The sequence below is a fragment of the Staurois parvus genome, unplaced genomic scaffold, assembly GCF_062004578.1.
Source record: "Staurois parvus isolate SC_StPar_1 unplaced genomic scaffold, SC_StPar_1.0 ptg000597l, whole genome shotgun sequence".
In the NCBI taxonomy this organism is placed as follows: Eukaryota; Metazoa; Chordata; class Amphibia; order Anura; family Ranidae; genus Staurois; species Staurois parvus.
In genome coordinates, this window is record NW_028318393.1 from 1368344 (window position 1) to 1388087 (window position 19744).

The 19744-nt window shown below is 43.3% G+C and overlaps 1 protein-coding gene across 1 annotated transcript in view; it reads left to right on the forward strand.

The window, feature by feature from the left end:
* The window catches only part of RGS21 (regulator of G protein signaling 21), an 83742-nt gene that overhangs the window by 41438 nt on the left and 22560 nt on the right, over positions 1–19744 (forward strand). Inside the window, exon 2 of the mRNA XM_089692602.1 lies at positions 12329–12420. Within this exon, the coding sequence (XP_089548728.1) occupies positions 12378–12420 (43 nt within the window). The 5' untranslated portion in view covers positions 12329–12377. The remainder of the gene's footprint in view (positions 1–12328; positions 12421–19744) is intronic.

Below are 19744 nucleotides of genomic sequence, written 5' to 3' on the forward strand. Positions count from 1 at the left end.
TCTGCTTGATCCCAACCTATGAAAAAAAAAAATCAGCGCTAGAATCAATAAGTGACTAAACAATTAAGTGAAAAAAATATAACTCAGTATGTGATCCAATTAAATCATAAAATAATAAATGCCACAAAAAGTGTCCATATGAAAACAGTCCAAATAAAAGGTGTCTCTCTATTGAAGCTCCTCTTCCCCAAGAAAGATCCAATCTACAGGTGAAAGCGACAGATGCAACTATATCACTTTAGTGCCAAGCAGTGTGCCACTAATGAGGAAAATTCCCCCGAAGCTCAATATTGATCCTTGGATTACAGCTTGGATCTCTGGACACTCACAGGCGATTGCTGTATGACTGATTTTTGACAAGGATGATGAAACTGTGCAGTGGCAGTATATGAAATTTGTAGTTCTGGGCAGCATGCTTCCTAGGATCTACCTTTTCTCCTGCTGCTCAGATCACACTGGTTGATGATGTATACCTCCAACTTTGCTCAACCTTCACAGAATAAATCTAGCACTCTTCTCATATCCTCTGCCTTGACACAGTTAGGCCCCTTTTACATGGACGGGTAACTGGGGCTGCTGGATTCCTGCAGCATGAATCAGTGGATTCTTGCTGCTGGAATGACCAGGTTATGTGACCAGCAGTGGCTGACAGCGACAGCTGTGGTTCGAATGCAGCCACACACAGAGCAGTTACCTGTGGTTAGGGATAGATGTCTGAGCCTGGGAGCAGCTGACTTCAGGCTTCTTTGGGAGGGAAGAGCACTGATCTATTGCAAACTCTCAACTCATAAGAACTGTGCACACCTGTCCAATCACGGTGCTGGCTACTGGCAAAACATGAACCCAGGTTTGGAGATTTCATCCTTTCCAAGTCTCTACAAAGCTTCTTAGCTCCAGTACCTATTTTGAGATGTACTAATCCCAGAAGACCCTGAAAAAAAGAGCTTCCTCTGTGCCAAACATGCATCCCGGAGCCCCTCATCCTGTATGGAGGAGAACCTGAGTGCCACTTAACCCCTCTCACATTGTGATAGGTCATCATACTGTCACAAAGGTTACATGTGGCATTAACACTAGGGTAGCTTTTATAGGATGAAAGGAAAATACCCACAATTCTGGCTATAGGGACCCAAACAATATTCAAAAACGGGGCATACAACCACAAACAAATTATTGTGAAAAAATTCTGTTTAGGAAAATAAATTCTTCACTTAGGAAACTACCAGATATTAAACACCTATAAACCTTTGGAGTGGTCCTTTCTCCCAATAGGGGATAGTGTAACTTTTTGCTCTAGCAATCACAAGGTGTGGGCATATGGGTGTTTCTATTTGCAGCAAAAGAAATGTATTTAATACTTTAAAAAGTGTTAACAGTATTATATAAATGTATTTTGCTGCAAACAGAATCTGTAAAAAAATGGGTGCACTAATTCTAGTGTTCTACTAAGGGTTATTAAGACTGCTATGGAATAAAAACTGGAACAAACAAGAATTACTCTCAGGAATCTTCATATTGGTGGTCACACCCTTCACAAATATTTGTCGCTGATTGGCTTCTGACCTGTGTGACAGGACTTCTTCTGAGAGCAAGAGTGTTATCTACAGAAAGATCAATATGTGTTACAGCTCAGGAGTGACACTTGATCTCAAAGGGTTGTGATGACACCAGGCTAATAGATGGAATTGCATCTGAAGGTACCTACTGTATATGAGAAGTTACAGGAGAATTTATTTGGGCTTGCCTTAAATATTCATCATGCTATATTAATGTCTGAACAGAGAATGGGGGAGTGGGCTACTGACTGAATATAGGAGATATCTGCCCAAAATTATTAAACTTTTGACGAATAAGACACTGAACTAAATTACGAGACCTCAGGTGAGAGGAATGTCAGAAAGTCAGAACTTCTGATTTGCATACTTTCTGTGGATCAGTGAAAGTTAACCTATTGCATTGTGCTGTCAGGCAGGCAACTGGCATTTTTTCAGATGTAGAGGTTCCACAATGGAACCTATTAACTTCTTTTAGTACAGGTGCCGTTTAAGAATAAGGTTTCATTTGAATGTTGTAAAAGTGATTTTTCTATGCACAGGTCTCTAGATTAGAATAATTTCTTATTGTAATTATGCATTGTTTAATTTATATAGCCATGAACTGAGCTAAGTCTAATGGTTTCTTTTGGTGTTGTTGAAGTGAATATTGCTTTTTTATAAACAGACTGAGTAATTTCTTATTGTACATCTGTGAATTTTTTGGTATTGCTTAAAGCGATTCTAAATGTTCATTTTTTTTTTTTTTGCAAAATAACAAACATGTTATACTTACCTGCTCTGTGTAATGGTTTTGCACACAGCAGCCTGGATCCTCCTCTTTCTCGGGTCCCCCTTGCAGCTTGCTATTAGGGCACCCGCTGGTCCGTATGTCCATTCACGAACTGAGCCACAGTTTGGACCTGCTCTCTCTCCTCATTGGCCGACTGGCTGTGATTGACAGTAGCAGAAGCCAATGGCTCCTGCTTGCTGTCACAGCCAATGAAGAAGCAGAGACTGGGACTGCCGAGGCTGTCTTGCACAGCACTGGATCTTGATGGGGCTCAGGTAAGTATTGAGGGGGCTGGGGGCACTGCTGCACACAGAAGGTTTATTTACAGAAAGGATAAGAAACTCTGCTCTAGGTATGTGTGGCTGAGATGTTAATAATCAATAAAGATCCTCCTGGGCTTTCCACCAGTGCCTTTCTGCCCCCTACTCAGACAGCACTGCCACAATCACTTTGACTTCGTTTCCCAAAGGCTTCTAACTACTACCACTTTTTGTTTAGTATTCATAGTACTATATTGTGGTAAAGAATGTACGTTACTGCAATGTGCAATATAGTATTGCAATAACATATATATTGAATGATACCCAATACACCTACAGAATGCAGTTACGTTGCACTGAACTTCAGCAAAGCACGTTCCAGTGCACTGTGAAAAAGTGCTGCCTACATTTTCATGCATTCATATGCACTACAGCTTAGTACATTAATAAAAATTTGAAGGCTAGGACGCATTGTGTTCAGGTGTGAATGGGCCCTTCTATTACCTTGAAATGTATTTCTGAATATTCCTCCGGGCCATTTCACAATGACCCTCAAAATATGCCTTTCTACCAGGACTACTATGCCTCTAGCTTGAAGATTTCCACAATGTTTGTATGTCTAAACGTAGCGCTAACCCTTGAGGATCGCTTGATTTTTTTTCTGGGTCCCCCTAAGATCTGCACAGCCAGGCAACATGCATTAGCCACACCTTCTCTGAGTCCGTAAATCAGTCCTTGAGCTTGTTTTTATTAGGGGTAAACAATTTAGATGGGGTCTAGGGGTATATGGAATGCCCAAAGAACTGTAAAACTTGAGGACAACCTCTTAGCAAACACTGTGTAAAATGTGAAAAAAATATATATATATCTCTTTAAAGAGCATTGAGTCCCCTTTGGTGTACCTCCTCAGATCCCAGATGAAACTCTCCTCATCCACCCGGCTATCCTGAGGGTGTCCCAGGGCAAGGGTGTCCAGAATCCACTGTGAATCAGTCCTAGATGAGGACTAGTTGGGTATTGCACCTGACTGCCCTCTCTCTTCTGTGGCCCAAGGGGTGTAGAAGTTCTCACTCTGTCCTGTAACTTATCCCAAGCCTCTAACACAAAAAAATCCTATCTACCTAGAGGGTGCTACATAAGCACATTTGCAAGAAAGTTTGTTTATTTGTAGAATTGTGGCAAAAAAAAAAGGGGAGGAAGACACTGCTCCAGGTCCATCAGCCACACTCTGCCTTGATAGCAGGTGTTTGCCCAGTTTACAGCTAATGATGAAAAACAAGAGGGAGATCTGAAAGGCCACACTACTGAAAAATCAACCTTTATTAGAAACTTCCCAAACAAAGTAAAAACATCTAGGAAAAAAACAGCAGTGGAGGAGCAAGGTAACCAACTAACACATTTAATGCTACACTAGCGCTTACTCATAGCAGTCTAAAATACTACCGTCAAACACTCTCATAAGAAACTAGATATCCCATCATCAAGTGAAATCAACAGGACAATGAAGCACAAAAGGAAGAGAGAACTTGCCCACAAAAACCACATAAATGTGTACTGAAAACAGCAAAGGAAGGATGCATAAATAAACTCATAATTAAACATACAATAATGCAAAAAGAAATTTATAATAATGCAAAAAATACAAATAAAATGACAATAAAACTAAATAAATACTCATAATTTAATTCAAATCAATAAAGTGCAAAGGAAAAAGAAAAATGGGGATGCCACTCATAAAAATGAGCAACAACACATTCAACATTGTCACATTGTGAAACAATGTGACAATGTGTCACATTCTGAATAAATCGCCACCTCTTTGGGCATTTTACTCTTTCAATAACCTGGACATGGTGAGCTGCAGAATCACCACCATGACAATTATTGAAATACTTAGCAACTTTGGTCACATGCATTTTCTTTGTGTCATACAGGTGATCATGGAAGTGATCTTGCAGCCTCCTCATAACTCTGTCTACACACGGCACGGAGCAAATACTGCAAGTGATCACATATACCATGTCTACTGTTGCAATTTGCAAAAAAAGAGAACTTTAAAATTCCTCTCACTGTTGGTGGACCTAATAGTGTAACCCCCAATAATATGGTGGCAACAAGGGCACCTGCTGTCACCACATCTGAAGTTCCCTTTAAGATGTACCCAACTTGTCATTTTACCACTCGCACTGGAAAAACAACTTAGAGACAGGAAGGTACCTAAAGAGGGAGCTTTCCAGGACATAGTCTTAATACCTTTAGACAGTATCTATGTACTATCATTGTACAGCACTGGTAAATACTTAAGTACTATAGACATGACCTTGGTAAACTCCGGGCTGTAAGCAGTTGAAAAGACAGGTACTAGCTCACTGTATTTCTTCTGGTCACCATCAACTAATAATTCCTTCATAGTCTTGGTCCTGACAACAAGCAAAGCTCTGTTGAAAATTGACATTGGATACCCCTGCTGACGGAACCATTCCCACATAGACTTAGCTTCCTGGTTAAACTGGTCATCATTACTATAGATATGATGCAGCCTTAAAAATTAGCTGGTCAGTATATCCTTTATAGTACGAGTGGGATATCCTGAATCTGCCAACACATTATTGCCGGTTAGAGGTTTCCTATGAAGTCCAGAAACAAACTGTCCATCCAGCTGGATAGCGTTATGTCCAAAAAAGAAAAAGGAAACAACCACTATGTGGCAAGAAAACCTTAAGTTTAGGTCATTGTTGTTGAAATAGGCCAACCGGCTCTTTAAACTGCCCTTCAGATGCAATATAGGAGTGCCATCTATATATTTTCTTTTCCAAATTTTTTGATTTGAGTATTTTTTTATTTAATTTTAGTATTTTTATTTTTCTTTGCATTATTGTAAATTTATTTTTGCATTTTTTGTATGTTTCATTATACGTTGATTTATGCATATCATAGTTCATTTATTGTTTTCAGTACACATTTAGATGGTTTTTGTGGGTTCTCTTTTCCTTTTGTGTCTGATTGCCCTGTTGATTTAATCTGATGTTTCTGACAGTGGCAGTTTAGGCTGCTATGAGTATGTGCTAGTGTAGCGCAAAACGGTCGTGGGTTACCTTGCTCCTCCACTGCTGTTTTTCTAGAGGTTTTTAACTTATATAATCCTTTGTCAAATATGATTGTATAACTATGGCTAAAGCCCAGTTAAGTTGCACACATTTTTTACTAATAAGTACTTCAGCTCCTTGGTGCTGAGCGTACGCAAATTAGTGGCCCCACTGAACTGGGCTTTTTTTCTGTGGGGCCTTGAATTTGCGTACTTGTCTTTGTGCTGGGAGCACACTCCCAGCACAAAGACTGGGGTGTCAGTGAGAGCCACGGGTCCCGTTCTAACGATTGGGACCCGAAACTTCCGATTCCGGGTCACATCTTTGTGAAAGCCTCTGATTGGATATCACAGTGATCAGTCACTGTGAAACCTGCCCCCCTTGTTTTCTCTCTCTGAATGGAGGAGAGAGATACATTGTAAAAAATAAGAATACTTAGATCAAGATTTGACCTATGTCAGCGCCAGGGTCAAGGTCAGTATTTCTCTTTTTTTGTCAGGATTTTTTCTTATTTTTAAAATTTTTGTATCAGTGTCAGTAAGTGGCAGGATAAAAAGAAGCAAAAAATGTCAGGAGCAGGAGAAAATTATTTTAGGTTGTTCTTTGGTGGTTGGTTATGGTAGTAACAAGAAATATACAACTAAAAAAAAAAATTCTAGGAGATTTCCATTTACCACCAAATGAAAGGCCAAATTTGTCATGAAAACAAGGTATAATCCACCTATGCACAAAGTAGTTTTGATGGCATGTACAGTTTTGCTAACACATGCCAAAGTTGCAAAATTGTGCTTAGGCTTTAGGATTTACCCTTAGGCATGAAGGGGTTAAAATACCTTTGTCTCAGTGAAAAGACTGCATGCTGCCTTCACACTGTAGTGTTTTTATTCTGGCAGATCAGATTAACAGCCACACCCCTTAGAACAAGATTCATCACACAGATCAATATTGCAGAGAAGGGGTGGAGATGTGTCTGACCAGGTCTGCATTCAATACTTGGAGCAGTGGGTCTTTTCTATTGCCTAATTAGGTTGTCTGTGTTACTTTCAGTAAAAAACATAATACTCAGCAAACACACATAACACAAAACAAACTCTAAGTTATAAACTTTAGCACTAGGAATTTCTGTATTTACTCCAGCATTAGACATGTGCAAACAAAAAAATTTGTTTTGTGTCATTATTTAACTAATTTTGTTTAATTAAATTTGTTTTTGGAATTCGTGGTATATGGACTATATAAAAGTTGTCCAACCAGACTGGAAATTTCTATTTTTTCAGCAAAATTTACACAGTACCTTTGTTGATCACTAATGTCACCATAGCACAGCTCACAATTTTGTGTTTTGTAAAGTATTCTATTCTGATGTATGCTGTTTGAATCTGAATTAATTCTATTCGAAATTTCGGAAGACAGTTATATTTTCTATTTTACTCTAGTCTATTGTTTTTCTATTCTAATCTTTTCTATTCTATTACAATTGAGAATATTCCTTTATTTTCTATTCTGTTTTACTTTATTCTTTTCTTTTGTAATCTGTTCTTTTTTATTCTGTTTTTTTCCCTCTATTCTTTTCTATTATTTTACATTCTGTTCTAATGTATTCTATTAACATTCAAATTCATTCTATTTGAAATTTGAATTTCGGAAGACACTTAGGGGTTTATTTACTAAATCTGGAGAGTCCAAAACCAGACTCCCTTCTGCATAGAAACCAATCAGCTTCCAGGTTTCATTGCCAAAGCTTCATTGAACAAGCTGAGGTTAGAAGCTGATTGGTTTCTATGCAGAAGGGAGTCTGATTTTGGACTCTCCAGCTTTAGTAAATAAACCCCTTATAGTCTGTTTCATTGTATTCTGTTCTATTGTATTTTTTTTCTGTTCTATTCTAATCTTTTATATTCTGTTCTTTTCTATTCTAGTTTAAACTTTTCTATACTTTGATTTTATATTCTATTCCTTTATTTTCTATTCTATTTTGTTCTGTTTTACTTTATTTTCTATCCTATTCTTTTGTATTCTCTTCTATTCTTATGTTCTATTCTTTCTTCTTCTATTCTTTTCTATTCTATTTTTATTTTTTATTCTATAACTTTCTATTCTATAATATTGTTATATTTGAATTTGTTTTTGAATTCTAATCGATTTGAATTTCTGGCTAATTTTGTTTCGCTATTTCAGATGCATTTAAATTTGTTACTATTGTAATTCGGATACATCCAAATAACGGAAAATTCTCCTGAATTTTGATTCAGAAAGAAACGAACCGCACATGTCTATCCAGCATTTACCCTGTTTGCCATTTCCTCAAACAATTTAAATAATGTGAACCAGCATTTGTGGATATGATCCTTTAATTCACCACAGCTGATGTACCAATACCAATTGTATCAGCCCTTCTATATACTCTATATTTCATACAGCACTATTGGTTTTTGTTTAAACGTGCAATAAGCAAGCATATCCTCAAATAACAATTAAACATGATTCAATAAAAGTGTCCTTTGTGCTTCAATAAAGTCTCTCTGTGCATATAAAGTGCCTAAGTGCTTTCAGTTATTCATAGTATAATGCACAATGCCTTTATTAAAAGCGTCCATGCTCAAAAAAGTGCTCCATTTCCAACAGTCAGTGTCAGGGACCATCGCGATGCATGGGTCTGCACATGCGTAGGTGTCTGTCAAGACATGCAGGCAGTAATGCACAAGGACCCAGGCGCACCCGGCACCTATGACGGTGCTGGGCAGGCACTAGGACCTAGGCTACGCCTGTCAGGTGCACGGCGGGCTACTTAAACCAGCCCTGCACAGACACAAGTTGCCGTATGGTCTGATCTTTGCTCCTGTGTTCCTGCTATTTGAGATTCGTTGCTGACCTTGCCTGAACCTGACCTCCGCTGACTTCTCCTGCTCTGACCCCCTGGCTAGTTTGACCTCTCTTCTGGATAATCCCCATACCTGATCTGAACTTCTGTTACCGACCCCAGCGAGTGACCTGACTATTCTTCTGCCTGCCGCCTTGTACTACGCTGATCCCACTGTTACCGACCCGGCCCGTTTGACCACGCTTACTACTCCGCCATCCATCCATCCCGCTCGGATCCCGTCTTCCACCTCTTCACGTCAGGCTCTCTACCTGCACATACCCCTGGCAGATCTCTCTACCACGGACGGGTGTACTCAGGGGCCGCGACCTGGTCCCTGTCTGCTCCAAGCCCATCCCCACCACCAGGGGCCCTGGTGAACAAGCAGACTGGGGCTTAGACTCCGCGCCCTGGGGAATCCTGTCCTGTGGACTGCTAGAGGCCCCGTTAGGCGGTTACTAACAGTCAGTGCCATAGTGTTCCCAAAATACTCCACCATAAACACAGAACACTCACCAGATTTATATGACTACCTATCACAGGTGAGTCATACAGCGCTTAGTATCGTGGATAACCACCATCAGCCTTCTTCTTGGGCCAGCTGCACTCTTTCCTTTTAAATGTCTCACACAACATGTAGGGAGAGATGAAGGGAGACTACCATAGTGTAAAATCTTTAAAACCTTTTATTAAAAACCATTTTCACAATGACCACTCACATTGTTTGGTGCATACCCTTGCACCAGAATAAACGCATGTTACATCATAAGCATGGGGATAACACGGATCTGGCTCTAGGCTCTCTCACTGCCACCTTGTATTAACCACTTCCAGTGTTGCTGTGTGGGATGACATCCCTTCCTGCTACTCTCAAATGTGGCGTTTCATCTTCCTGATGTTCTCAAGAGACACAGTTTTAAAATGGACTAATTTGAAGAATTACCCTAAGATCACTACATGCAAAACATTTACACATCTTTCTGTAACCTTCTATATTTTCCATCTATGTTTTTTATGTAAGAAAAGCGATTACTGAACTTTTAAATATATAGATAATCAATTCCACTACTCATCCGTTCATAAAATTTCACAGAAAGACGGGAATTTGAATCCTTGTCTTCATTTATTATAGAAGACAAGATTTATATAATCCCTTTTCTCTATGTAGTCCTTGTTTTTTTCAGAGGAAAAAAAAAAAATGTGAAAATTAAAGTGGTTCTAAAAGCTACAAGTTTCTGTAATGCGTTCTCTGTATTAAAAAGGTAAAAAAAACCTGTGTTTAGCTCCCCCCAGCCCCCCCTTATACTTACCTGAGCCCTATCTCAATCCAGCACAGAGCAGTGGCTCTCTCTCCTCTCTCCCTTCTCATAGGGCATATTGATAGCAATGGGAGCCATTGATTCCTGCTGCTGTCAATCAAATCCTATGACAACGGAGCAGGGGGCAGGGCACAGCCCCACTGTGTCTATGGACACTGGCAGCAGGGATTGGGAGGTGGCTCCTTATGAAGGTACTTGGTGGTGTTCACATACTGATCAAATGTGTTATAAAATTAACCTTGGCGGTTCAAACCTACAATTATCCTTAATTGACAGATAGAATGAAGATTCCACTTTATGACCCTTATATTGACAGAAATTTCTCCAAGCTTTTACTATGTCTCTAAAAAAGGGGGATCTTTGTATTACACTTGGGAATCAGTTCTCTTTTGCAGACCTGCTATTCCAATTAAAGGGTCTAAAAATAGTTCATCCTTCAATGGCCATGTGAAGGCTATTCTCTACTAAAGAAAAGCTATTGCACCCCTCAATATAAGGGAGCCCCAATCCAATCCTCTTTGAATGCACCCTTGTTTAGCAACTAAAGTTGTGTGTTCTTCTATGATAGGCAAGAATATTGAAGAAGAAAAAAAATAGCCACTCTAGTTGGCCGTAGAGAGGAAGCCGATGGTTGTAGCTGAAACAAAAAAGGGACAGTTTCTCCAACATCTGTAACAAAAAGGTGTGCGCTTTTCATTGCTTCTGCTGCATTGGTTTTTTCAGTAACACATTAGCCTATTCATACTCTCCCTGCCATCCCATGTGTCTCCATCTGTGATGACGTTTTCCCTGTGAGTAGGATCATTTACTTTGAATAAACTTTTGATTAAAGCCACTGCACTATAGATTTACTGCTTTGCCCCCCCCCTTCCTTTTGCTTTGTGAACATGCTTTGATGTCTGATCTCCCAGCAGCATACTAGAATCTCTGAAAGTAAAGAAACTACTCAATATTTTGGGTATGGAGAACCATATGACTCACTACCCTTCCTCTTATTTGACAGCAGTGGGACTGCTGGTATGGGGATGCACCCAACACATGAGGCATGGATTGAAAAGCCCTGTGTGAACAATGCCACAGTGCTAAATAAGCATGCAAGGTGAGACTTCGGATTTTTAGCTCCAGTTCACACCAATATGGCTTTAAATTCGCGCAATTTTAACATCTGACTATGCTGTGCAACTTGCTTGCGCCTTGCTTCCACTTCAGGCTACTTAAATCATACAGCTCAATGCAAGCAGCAAGCAAGTCGCACAAAAGTAGTACAGGAACCTATTTTTTAACCACTTGCCTACCGGGCATTTATACCCCCTTCTTTACCAGGCCAATTTTCAGCTTTCAGCACTGTCGCACTTTGATTGACAATTGTGTGGTCATGCAAGATTGTACCCATATGAAATTTTTATCATTTTTTTCTCGCAAATAGAGCTTTCTATTCTTGGTATTTAATCTCCGCTGGGTGCTTTACTTTTTGCGCTATAAAACAAAAATGCAAAAAAAATTTGAAAAAAAAAAAGTTTCTTTGTTTCTATTATAACATTTTGCAAACAGGTAATTTTTCTCCTACACTGATGTGCATTGATTGAGGCAGCACTGATAGGCAGCACTAATGAGGTGTCATGGATAGGCGTCACTGATGATGGGTACTGATAGACAGCACTAATAGGTGGCACTGACATCACTGCTGGGCACTGACTGGCAGCACTGCTAGGCATTGACTGGTGCAACTGCTGGGCACTGACTGGCACAACCATTGGGCACTGACTGGTAGCACTGACTGGCAGCACTGCTGGGCTGCACTGGTGGGCACCGATCAGGGCACTGATCATCAGTGCCGATCCCTGCTCTGACAACTGCCGGTTCTCGGCAGTACTTTCCTCACGCTCTGATAGCGTGAGGAAAGTGCAGCCGAGAACCGGCAATTGCATTTCCTGGTGATCAGAGTGTCATTGGACACGGCTGATCACGTGGTAAAAGGCCGCTGTGATTGGCCTTTTACCACATCACGTGATCAGCTGTGTCCGTAGGACACAACAATCATGGAGAGCACCAGGGGGCGCGCAAGAGAGCGCGTTCTGGGAGGACGTCATATGATGCCCTCCCAGAACTGGCCGGCCGCAGTGTAGCCGTCATTCGGCTATCTGCGGTTGACAAGTAGTTAAAGTCACTGACCTGAGTCGCATTTATTAAGACGGGGTCATAGGCATACATTCGGTGTGACTTGTCATGTGACTTCGAAGTAGCAAGTCACATGGCAAGTCACATTGGTGTGAACCAGGGCTTAGTCTTCTTTGGTTGAATATTTTACTCACTAGGTAGTGCAACCAAGATCAGAATGCTATCCCTGCAGCTTACAATTTTATAAAGTCAGCAATGGTGGCTCCTGTATTTCTATCCCCAGAGATTCACCAAATTTCTTTTTAAAGTTGTTCTTTCTAGTATTCTGAAATTGTTGTGTTTGTTCTGATCCTTTTACAGAAGAGACAGAGGAATATAGTAATCACCCTCAATTCTGCTAAGCAGTAGAATGGAATGTCATGAGTCCATGAGCAAATTTCTGGCCAACAAAGGTAAGTTTGTCATAGTATTCACGTTTAAAAAAAATGTGATTACAAATCACAAAGGCTGCTGCAGTCAAAAGAGTAAAACTATATATTTTTTTTTATGACTGGGAACTATAGAACTAAATCTGTAATCGTTGAATTAATACAATTTAATGTCAAGGCACTCCCACCATACACATATATATATATACAGTATATATATATATATATGTATATACACACACACACACACACACACACACACACACACACACACACTGCCAAGAAAATATCCCCCACACCATTACACAACCACCATCAGCCTGAACCACTGATACAAGGTAGGATGGATCCATGCTTTCGCGTTGTTTATGCTAAATTCTCACCTTGCCATCTGAATGTCACAGCTGAAATTGGATACCCATTCTCCTACAGCGTGTAAAATAAGTATTGAACACATCAACATTTTTCTCGGTACATATATTTCTAGTGCTATTGACATGAAATTTTCACCACGTCGGTAACAAGCCATGCAATCCATACATACAAAGAAACCAAAACAAATGCATTCAGAAATTAAGTTATGTGTAATAAAATGGAATGACACAGGGAAAAGGTATTTAACACATGAAGAAAGGAGGTGCAAAAAGGCATGGAAAGCCAAGCCACCAGCTAAAATCTATCAGTAATTAGAAAGCACTCTTGCCCCTTGTCAGTGCAAATTAATATCAGCTGGTTCAGTCTCAACTGATGGCCTATAAAAATGTCTCATTACCAAGGTGTCACACAAGAAACATCTCATGATGGGTAAAAGCAAAGAGCTCTCTCAAGACCTTTGCAACCTTATTGTTGCAAAACCTCCTGATGGCATTGGTTACAGAAGGATTTCTAAATTTTCCACTGAGCACTGTTGGGCCATAATCCAGAAGTAGAAAGAACACAATTTCACCATAAACTGTCCAAAACCAGGTGCTCCTCGCAAGATTTCTGACAGAGGAGTGGAAAAAAATGATCAGAAGAGTTGTCCAAAAGCCAAGGACCACTTGTAGAGAGCTTCAGAAAGACCTGGAATTAACAGGTACAATTGTTTCAAAGAAAACAGTATGTAAGGCACACAACTGCCATGGCCTAAATGCTCACCTTGCAAGACTCCATTGTTGAAAATGCCTGTTGAAACTCATTTAAAGTTTCCTGCACAACATTTAAACAAGTCTGTGAAATAACTGGGAGTATAAAGTCTGGTCAGATAACACCAAAAATGAACTCTTTGGATGCCATAATACACACCATGTTTGGAGGTCAAATGGCATTGCACTTCACCCCAAAAACACCATACCAACAGATAAGTTTGGAGGTGGGAACATTATGGTGTGGGGCTGTTTCATTGAAGGAAAGGATGAATGGAAAAATGTACTAAGACATTCTTGATAAAAATCTCCTGCCAACTACCAGGTTGATGATGATGAAAGGAAGGTGGACATTTCAGCAAGACAATGATCCCCAACACAAAGCCAAGGAAACTCTCAATTGCTTTCAAAGAAATAAAATAAAACTGCTAGAATGGTCCAGCCAATCACCTGACTTAAATCCAATAGAAAATATATGGAAAGAACTAAAGATCAGAGTTTATAGAACATGCCCATGGAACCTTCAAGAGCTGGTTTCTCCATACAGGAGGCATCTTGAAGCGGTCATCACCAACAAAGTATTTTGTATAAAGTATTAAATAAATTTTAAGTTACCGTGTTTAATATTTTCCCTGTGTCATATACAGGTGAAACTTGAAAAATTAGAATATTGTGCAAAAGTTCATTTATTTCAGTAATGCAACTTAAAAGGTGAAACTAATATATGAGATACTCATTACATGCAAAGCAAGATAGTTCAAGCCGTGATTTGTCATAATTGTGATGATTATGGCTTACAGCTCATGAAAACCCCAAATCCACAATCTCCGAAAATTAGAATATTGTGAAAAGGTGCAATATTCTAGGCTCAAAGTGTCCCACTCTAATCAGCTAATTAAGTGTCAGGAATGGACTTGCCAGTAATGGTGGGACTCACCTGCCTTGTGGGCTGCAGTACCAGGGCTGGCCAGCAGGTGCTCCCAGCAATCAGAGACTCAACCCTGCAGCCAGCCAAACACCTGAAGTTGATCATGCAGGTGTATTTAAGGGATGGCCAGACCTGCAGTCTCTGCCTTGGTGTGTGTTTTTCCTGGGCCCTGTATCTTGTTCCTGCATCCCTGTTCCTGTTCCTGTCCCTGTCCCTGTCTCTGTCTGATTCGTTGCTGACCCTGCCTGATCCAGACCTCTGCTGACTTCTCCTGTTTTATCCCTGGCTTGTGACCCCGACCATTCTCTGCCTGACCCCCTGTACCTACCTGCCCGATTGTTTTTGACCCGGCCTGCCTGACGACGCTTGCATTGTATGTACTGTTATCTGTGGGTGGTTTGGTTTGGTTCGTTGCACTGTGTTATGTTTTAGTATTGCACTGCGTTTATGTTTGTATTGTTAGTCTTTAATAAATTATATTGTTTATAACTTATCTGAAGCCTGCGTTTCCCTGCGTCAGCTCACATACCTCTGGTCATACCCTGGAGCCCTGACATTACACCAAGGCCAATCCTGACCAGAAGTGGCTGCACAGGGAAGCCATCTTGGCTTGTTGCTGGGAAGGATGGATCTGGATGAGGTTGTGTATTTATCTCTGCTAGTGTTTGATGACAGAGAATATGCGTATCAGACTCTGAAGGAGTATCCCAGGGATCAACTACTAGAGTGTATACGGATTGCTCATGTTCTAGTAGATCAGGGCACAGAATTCTCTGAGGTGCAGCCATTGATTCAGGTTTGTGCTGAGTTGGTTTCATCTGGTACCCCCGAATGCAGGGATGAATTTTTGCCGCCATTTAGTGCCGACCAAGTAGAGTCCCTGGTATGGTTATTAGAGGATGATGTAGATTACTTTCTGGAGCGTTATTCTGCATGTTCACCACAGATACTAAGAGATTGTATAAACGCAGTGCAGTCTTTGGTCAGACAGGCTTTGTGTAAGCTGAGCTTTGTTCAACCCATACTGCAGACATGGTCAGACTTGTTGCACCCAGCCTCAGTCAGCTTACAACATCATTCCTCCACTCAAGGCACTCTTCCTCCATCCCCGACAGCACCCCCAGTGACTGCCCAGTATACTCTAACTACCACATACCAGTCCTCTGCTCCCACTCGCTGCACCTATCCTTTCTTTAACCCTGTAAAGAAGTCCTCTGTAGCAACTGCTCACTCCTCTGTTCCATCTTCCAGCTCTTATCTGTCCTCAGCTGCTCCATTCGTTTGCAGACCTGCGTTTACTTGCAGTGCCCCAGTAGTTAAAACCAGAAAAAAGCGGAAATTCTTTCCAACCAGTACCATCCTGCCAGTATCCAAACCGGTGAGCCTGCCGTCTGAGAACATGCCTTCCGTGGTTCAGCCTGGTGCCTCGGCACCCGCACTTCAGCCTGATGTCTGTACCCAGCCTGATGTCTGTACCCAGCCTGATGAACTGATCCAGCCTGATGATCCTATCACGCCTGATGACCCAGTGCCCGCTGTCGAGCCAGACGATCAGGTACCTGATGACCCAGTGCCCGCGGTCATACCTGGTGACCCGATGCCCGCTGTCGAGCCAGACGATCCAATGCCTGATGACCCAGTGCCCGCTGTCATGCCTGGTGACCCGATGCCCGCTGTCAAGCCAGACGATCCAGCGCCAGATGACCCAGTGCCCGCTGTCGTGCCAATTGACTCAGAGTCCACTGTTGTGCCTGGTGACTCGGTGCCCACTGCCTTGCCAGATGACGTGGTGCCCGCTGTCGAGCCAAATGACCTGATGCCTGGTGACCCGATGCCCGCTGTCGAGCCAGACGATCCAATGTCTGACCCAGTGCCCGCGGTCATGCCTGGTGACTCGATGCCCGCTGTTGAGCCAGACAATCCAATGCCTGATGACCCAGTGCCCGCGGTCATGCCTGGTGACCCGATGCCCGCTGTCGAGCCAGACGATCCAGCGCCAGATGACCCGGTGCCTGCTGTCGAGCCAGACGATCCGGTACCTGATGACCCGGTGCCCGCTGTCGTGCCAATTGACTCAGAGCCCACTGTAGTGCCTGGTGACTCGGTGCCCACTGCCTTGCCAGATGACGCGGTGCCCGCTGTCGAGCCAAATGACCTGATGCCTGGTGACCCGATGCCTGTCGCCCCTCCTGGGGGCCTGGCGCCCGCCGTTCCACCTGGGGGCCCGGCGCCCCACCTGGGGGCCCGATGCCTGTCGCCCCGCCTGGGAGCCCGATGCCTGTCGCCCCGCCTGGGGACCCGATGCCCGTCGCCCCGCCTGGGGGCCCGATGCCTGTCGCCCCGCCTGGGGGCCTGATGCCTGTCACTTCGCCTGGGGGCCCGGCTCCTGTCGCCCCACCTGGGGGCCTGATGCCTGTCACTTCGCCTGGGGGCCTGGCTCCTGTCGCCCCGCCTGGGGGCCTGATGCCTGTCGCCCCGCCTGGGGGCCCGATGCCTGTCGCCCCGCCTGGGGGTCCGGTGTCCAGCTCGATGTGCCTCTGCCCGGAGTCCAGCTCGATGTGCCTCTGCCCGGAGTCCTGCCCGGAGTCCAGCTCGATGTGCCTCTGCCCGGAGTCCTGCCCAGAGTCCTGCCTGATGTGCCGCTGCCTGGAGTCCTGCCCGATGTGCTGCTGCCCGGAGTCCTGCCCGATGTGCCGCTGCCCGGAGTCCTGCCCGGTGTGCCGCTGCCCGGAGTCCTGCCCGGTGTGCCGCTGCCCGGAGTCCTGCCCGATGTGCCGCTGCCCGGAGTCCAGCCCGATGTGCCGCTGCCCGGAGTCCTGCCCGATGTGCCAGTCTTTGATATCCCGCCAGTTACCAGACCGGGCGGTGGAACATTTTGCCCAGCTAGGACTGTTTGGAGCGTCCTGAGGCCGCTCCTTGAGGGGGGGTACTGTCAGGAATGGACTTGCCAGTAATGGTGGGACTCACCTGCCTTGTGGGCTGCAGTACCAGGGCTGGCCAGCGGGTGCTCCCAGCAATCAGAGACTCAACCCTGCAGCCAGCCAAACACCTGAAGTTGATCATGCAGGTGTATTTAAGGGATGGCCAGACCTGCAGTCTCTGCCTTGGTGTGTGTTTTTCCTGGGTTCCTGCATCCCTGTTCCTGTCCCTGTCCCTGTCTGATTCGTTGCTGACCCTGCCTGATCCGGACCTCTGCTGACTTCTCCTGTTTTATCCCTGGCTTGTGACCCCGACCATTCTCTGCCTGACCCCCTGTACCTACCTGCCCGATTGTTATTGACCCGGCCTGCCTGACGACGCTTGCATTGTATGTACTGTTATCTGTGGGTGGTTTGGTTCGTTGCACTGTGTTATGTTTTAGTATTGCACTGCGTTTATGTTTGTATTGTTAGTCTTTAATAAATTATATTGTTTATAACTTATCTGAAGCCTGCGTTTCCCTGCGTCAGCTCACATACCTCTGGTCATACCCTGGAGCCCTGACATTAAGCCATAACACCTGCAAAGGGTTCCTGAGCCTTTAAATGGTCTCTCAGTCTGGTTCAGTAGGAATCACAATCATGGGAAAGACTGCTGACCTGACAGTTGTGCAGAAAACCATCATTGACACCCTCCATAAGAAGGTAAAGCCTCAAAATGGTAATTGCAAAAGAAGTTGGATGTTCCCAAAGTGCTGTATCAAAGCACATTAATAGATAGTTATGTGGAATGGAAAAGTATGAAAGAAAAAAAGGGGTACAAGCAGCACTGATGACCGCAGCCTGGAGAGGATTGTCAGGAAAAGGCCATTCAAAAGTGTTGGGGACTTTCACAAGGGGTGGACTGAGGCTGGAGTCAGTGCATCAAGAGCCACCACACAGACGGATCCTGGACATGGGCTTCAAATGTCGTATTCCTCTTGTCAAGCCGCTCCTGAACAACAGACATCAGAAGCGTCTTACCTGGGCTAAAGAAATACAGACCCGGTCTGTTGCTCAGTGGTCCAAAGTCCTCTTTTCTGATGAGCGCAACTTTTGTGTCTCATTAGGAAACCAATGACCCAGAGTATGGAGGAAGAATGGAGAGGCACACACTGCAAGATGCTTGAAGTCCAGTGTGAAGTTTCCACAGTCTTCCTTGATTTGGGGAGCTATGTTATCTGCTGGTGTTGGTCCACTGTGCTTCATTAAGTCCAGGGTCAACGCAGCTGTCTACCAGGAGATTTTGGAGCACTTCACGCTTCCTTCTGCAGACGAGCTTTATGGGGATGCTGACTTCATTTTCCAGCATGACTTGGCACCTGCCCACACTGCCAAAAGCACCATAACCTGGTTCAATGATCGTGGGATTACTGTGCTTTATTGACCAGCAAACTTGCCTGACCTGAACTCCATAGAGAATCTATGAGGCATTGTCAAGAGAAAGATTAGACGTGAGACCGAACAATGCAGAGGAGCTGAAGGTCGTTATTGAAGCATCCTGGTCTTCCATAACACCTCAGCAGTGCCACAGGCTGATAGCTTCCATGCCACGCCGCATTGAGGCAGTAATTGCTGCAAAAGGGGCCCAAACCAAGTACTGAGTACATATTCATGCTTATACTCTTCAGAGGTCCGATATTGTTCTATGTACAATCCTTGTTTTATTGATTGCATACGTATAATATTCTAATTTTCTGAGATTGTGGATTTGGGGTTCTCATGAGCTGTAAGCCATAATCATCACAATTATGACAAATCACGGCTTGAACTCTCTTGCTTTGCATGTAATGAGTCTATCTCATATTAGTTTCACCCTTTAAGTTGCATTACTGAAATAAATTAACTTTTGCACAATATTCTAATTTTTCGAGTTTCACCTGTATTTACTGTGGAAAAATGGTGACGTGTTCAATACTTATTTCACCCGAGATATTATATATTTATATTTCACACACACACACACACGCCAAAAGTATTGGGACGCCTGCCTTTATATGCACATGAATTTTAATGGCATCCCAGTCTTGGGCTATAGGGTTCAATATTGAGTTGGTCCACCCTTTGCAGCTATACCAGCTTCAACTCTTCTGGGAAGGATGTCCACAAGGTTTAGGAGTGTCTATGACCTTTCTTCCAGGAACTCATTTGTGAGGTCAGGCACTGATGGACAAGAAGGCCTGGCTCGCAGTCCCTGCTCTAATTCATCCCAAAGATGTTCAGGTCAGGACCCAGTGCAGGCCAGTCGAGTTGAAACTCGCTCATTCGATTTCTTTATGGACCTTGCTTTGTGCACTGGTGTGCAGTCATGTTGGAACAGGAAAGGGGCATCCCCAAAC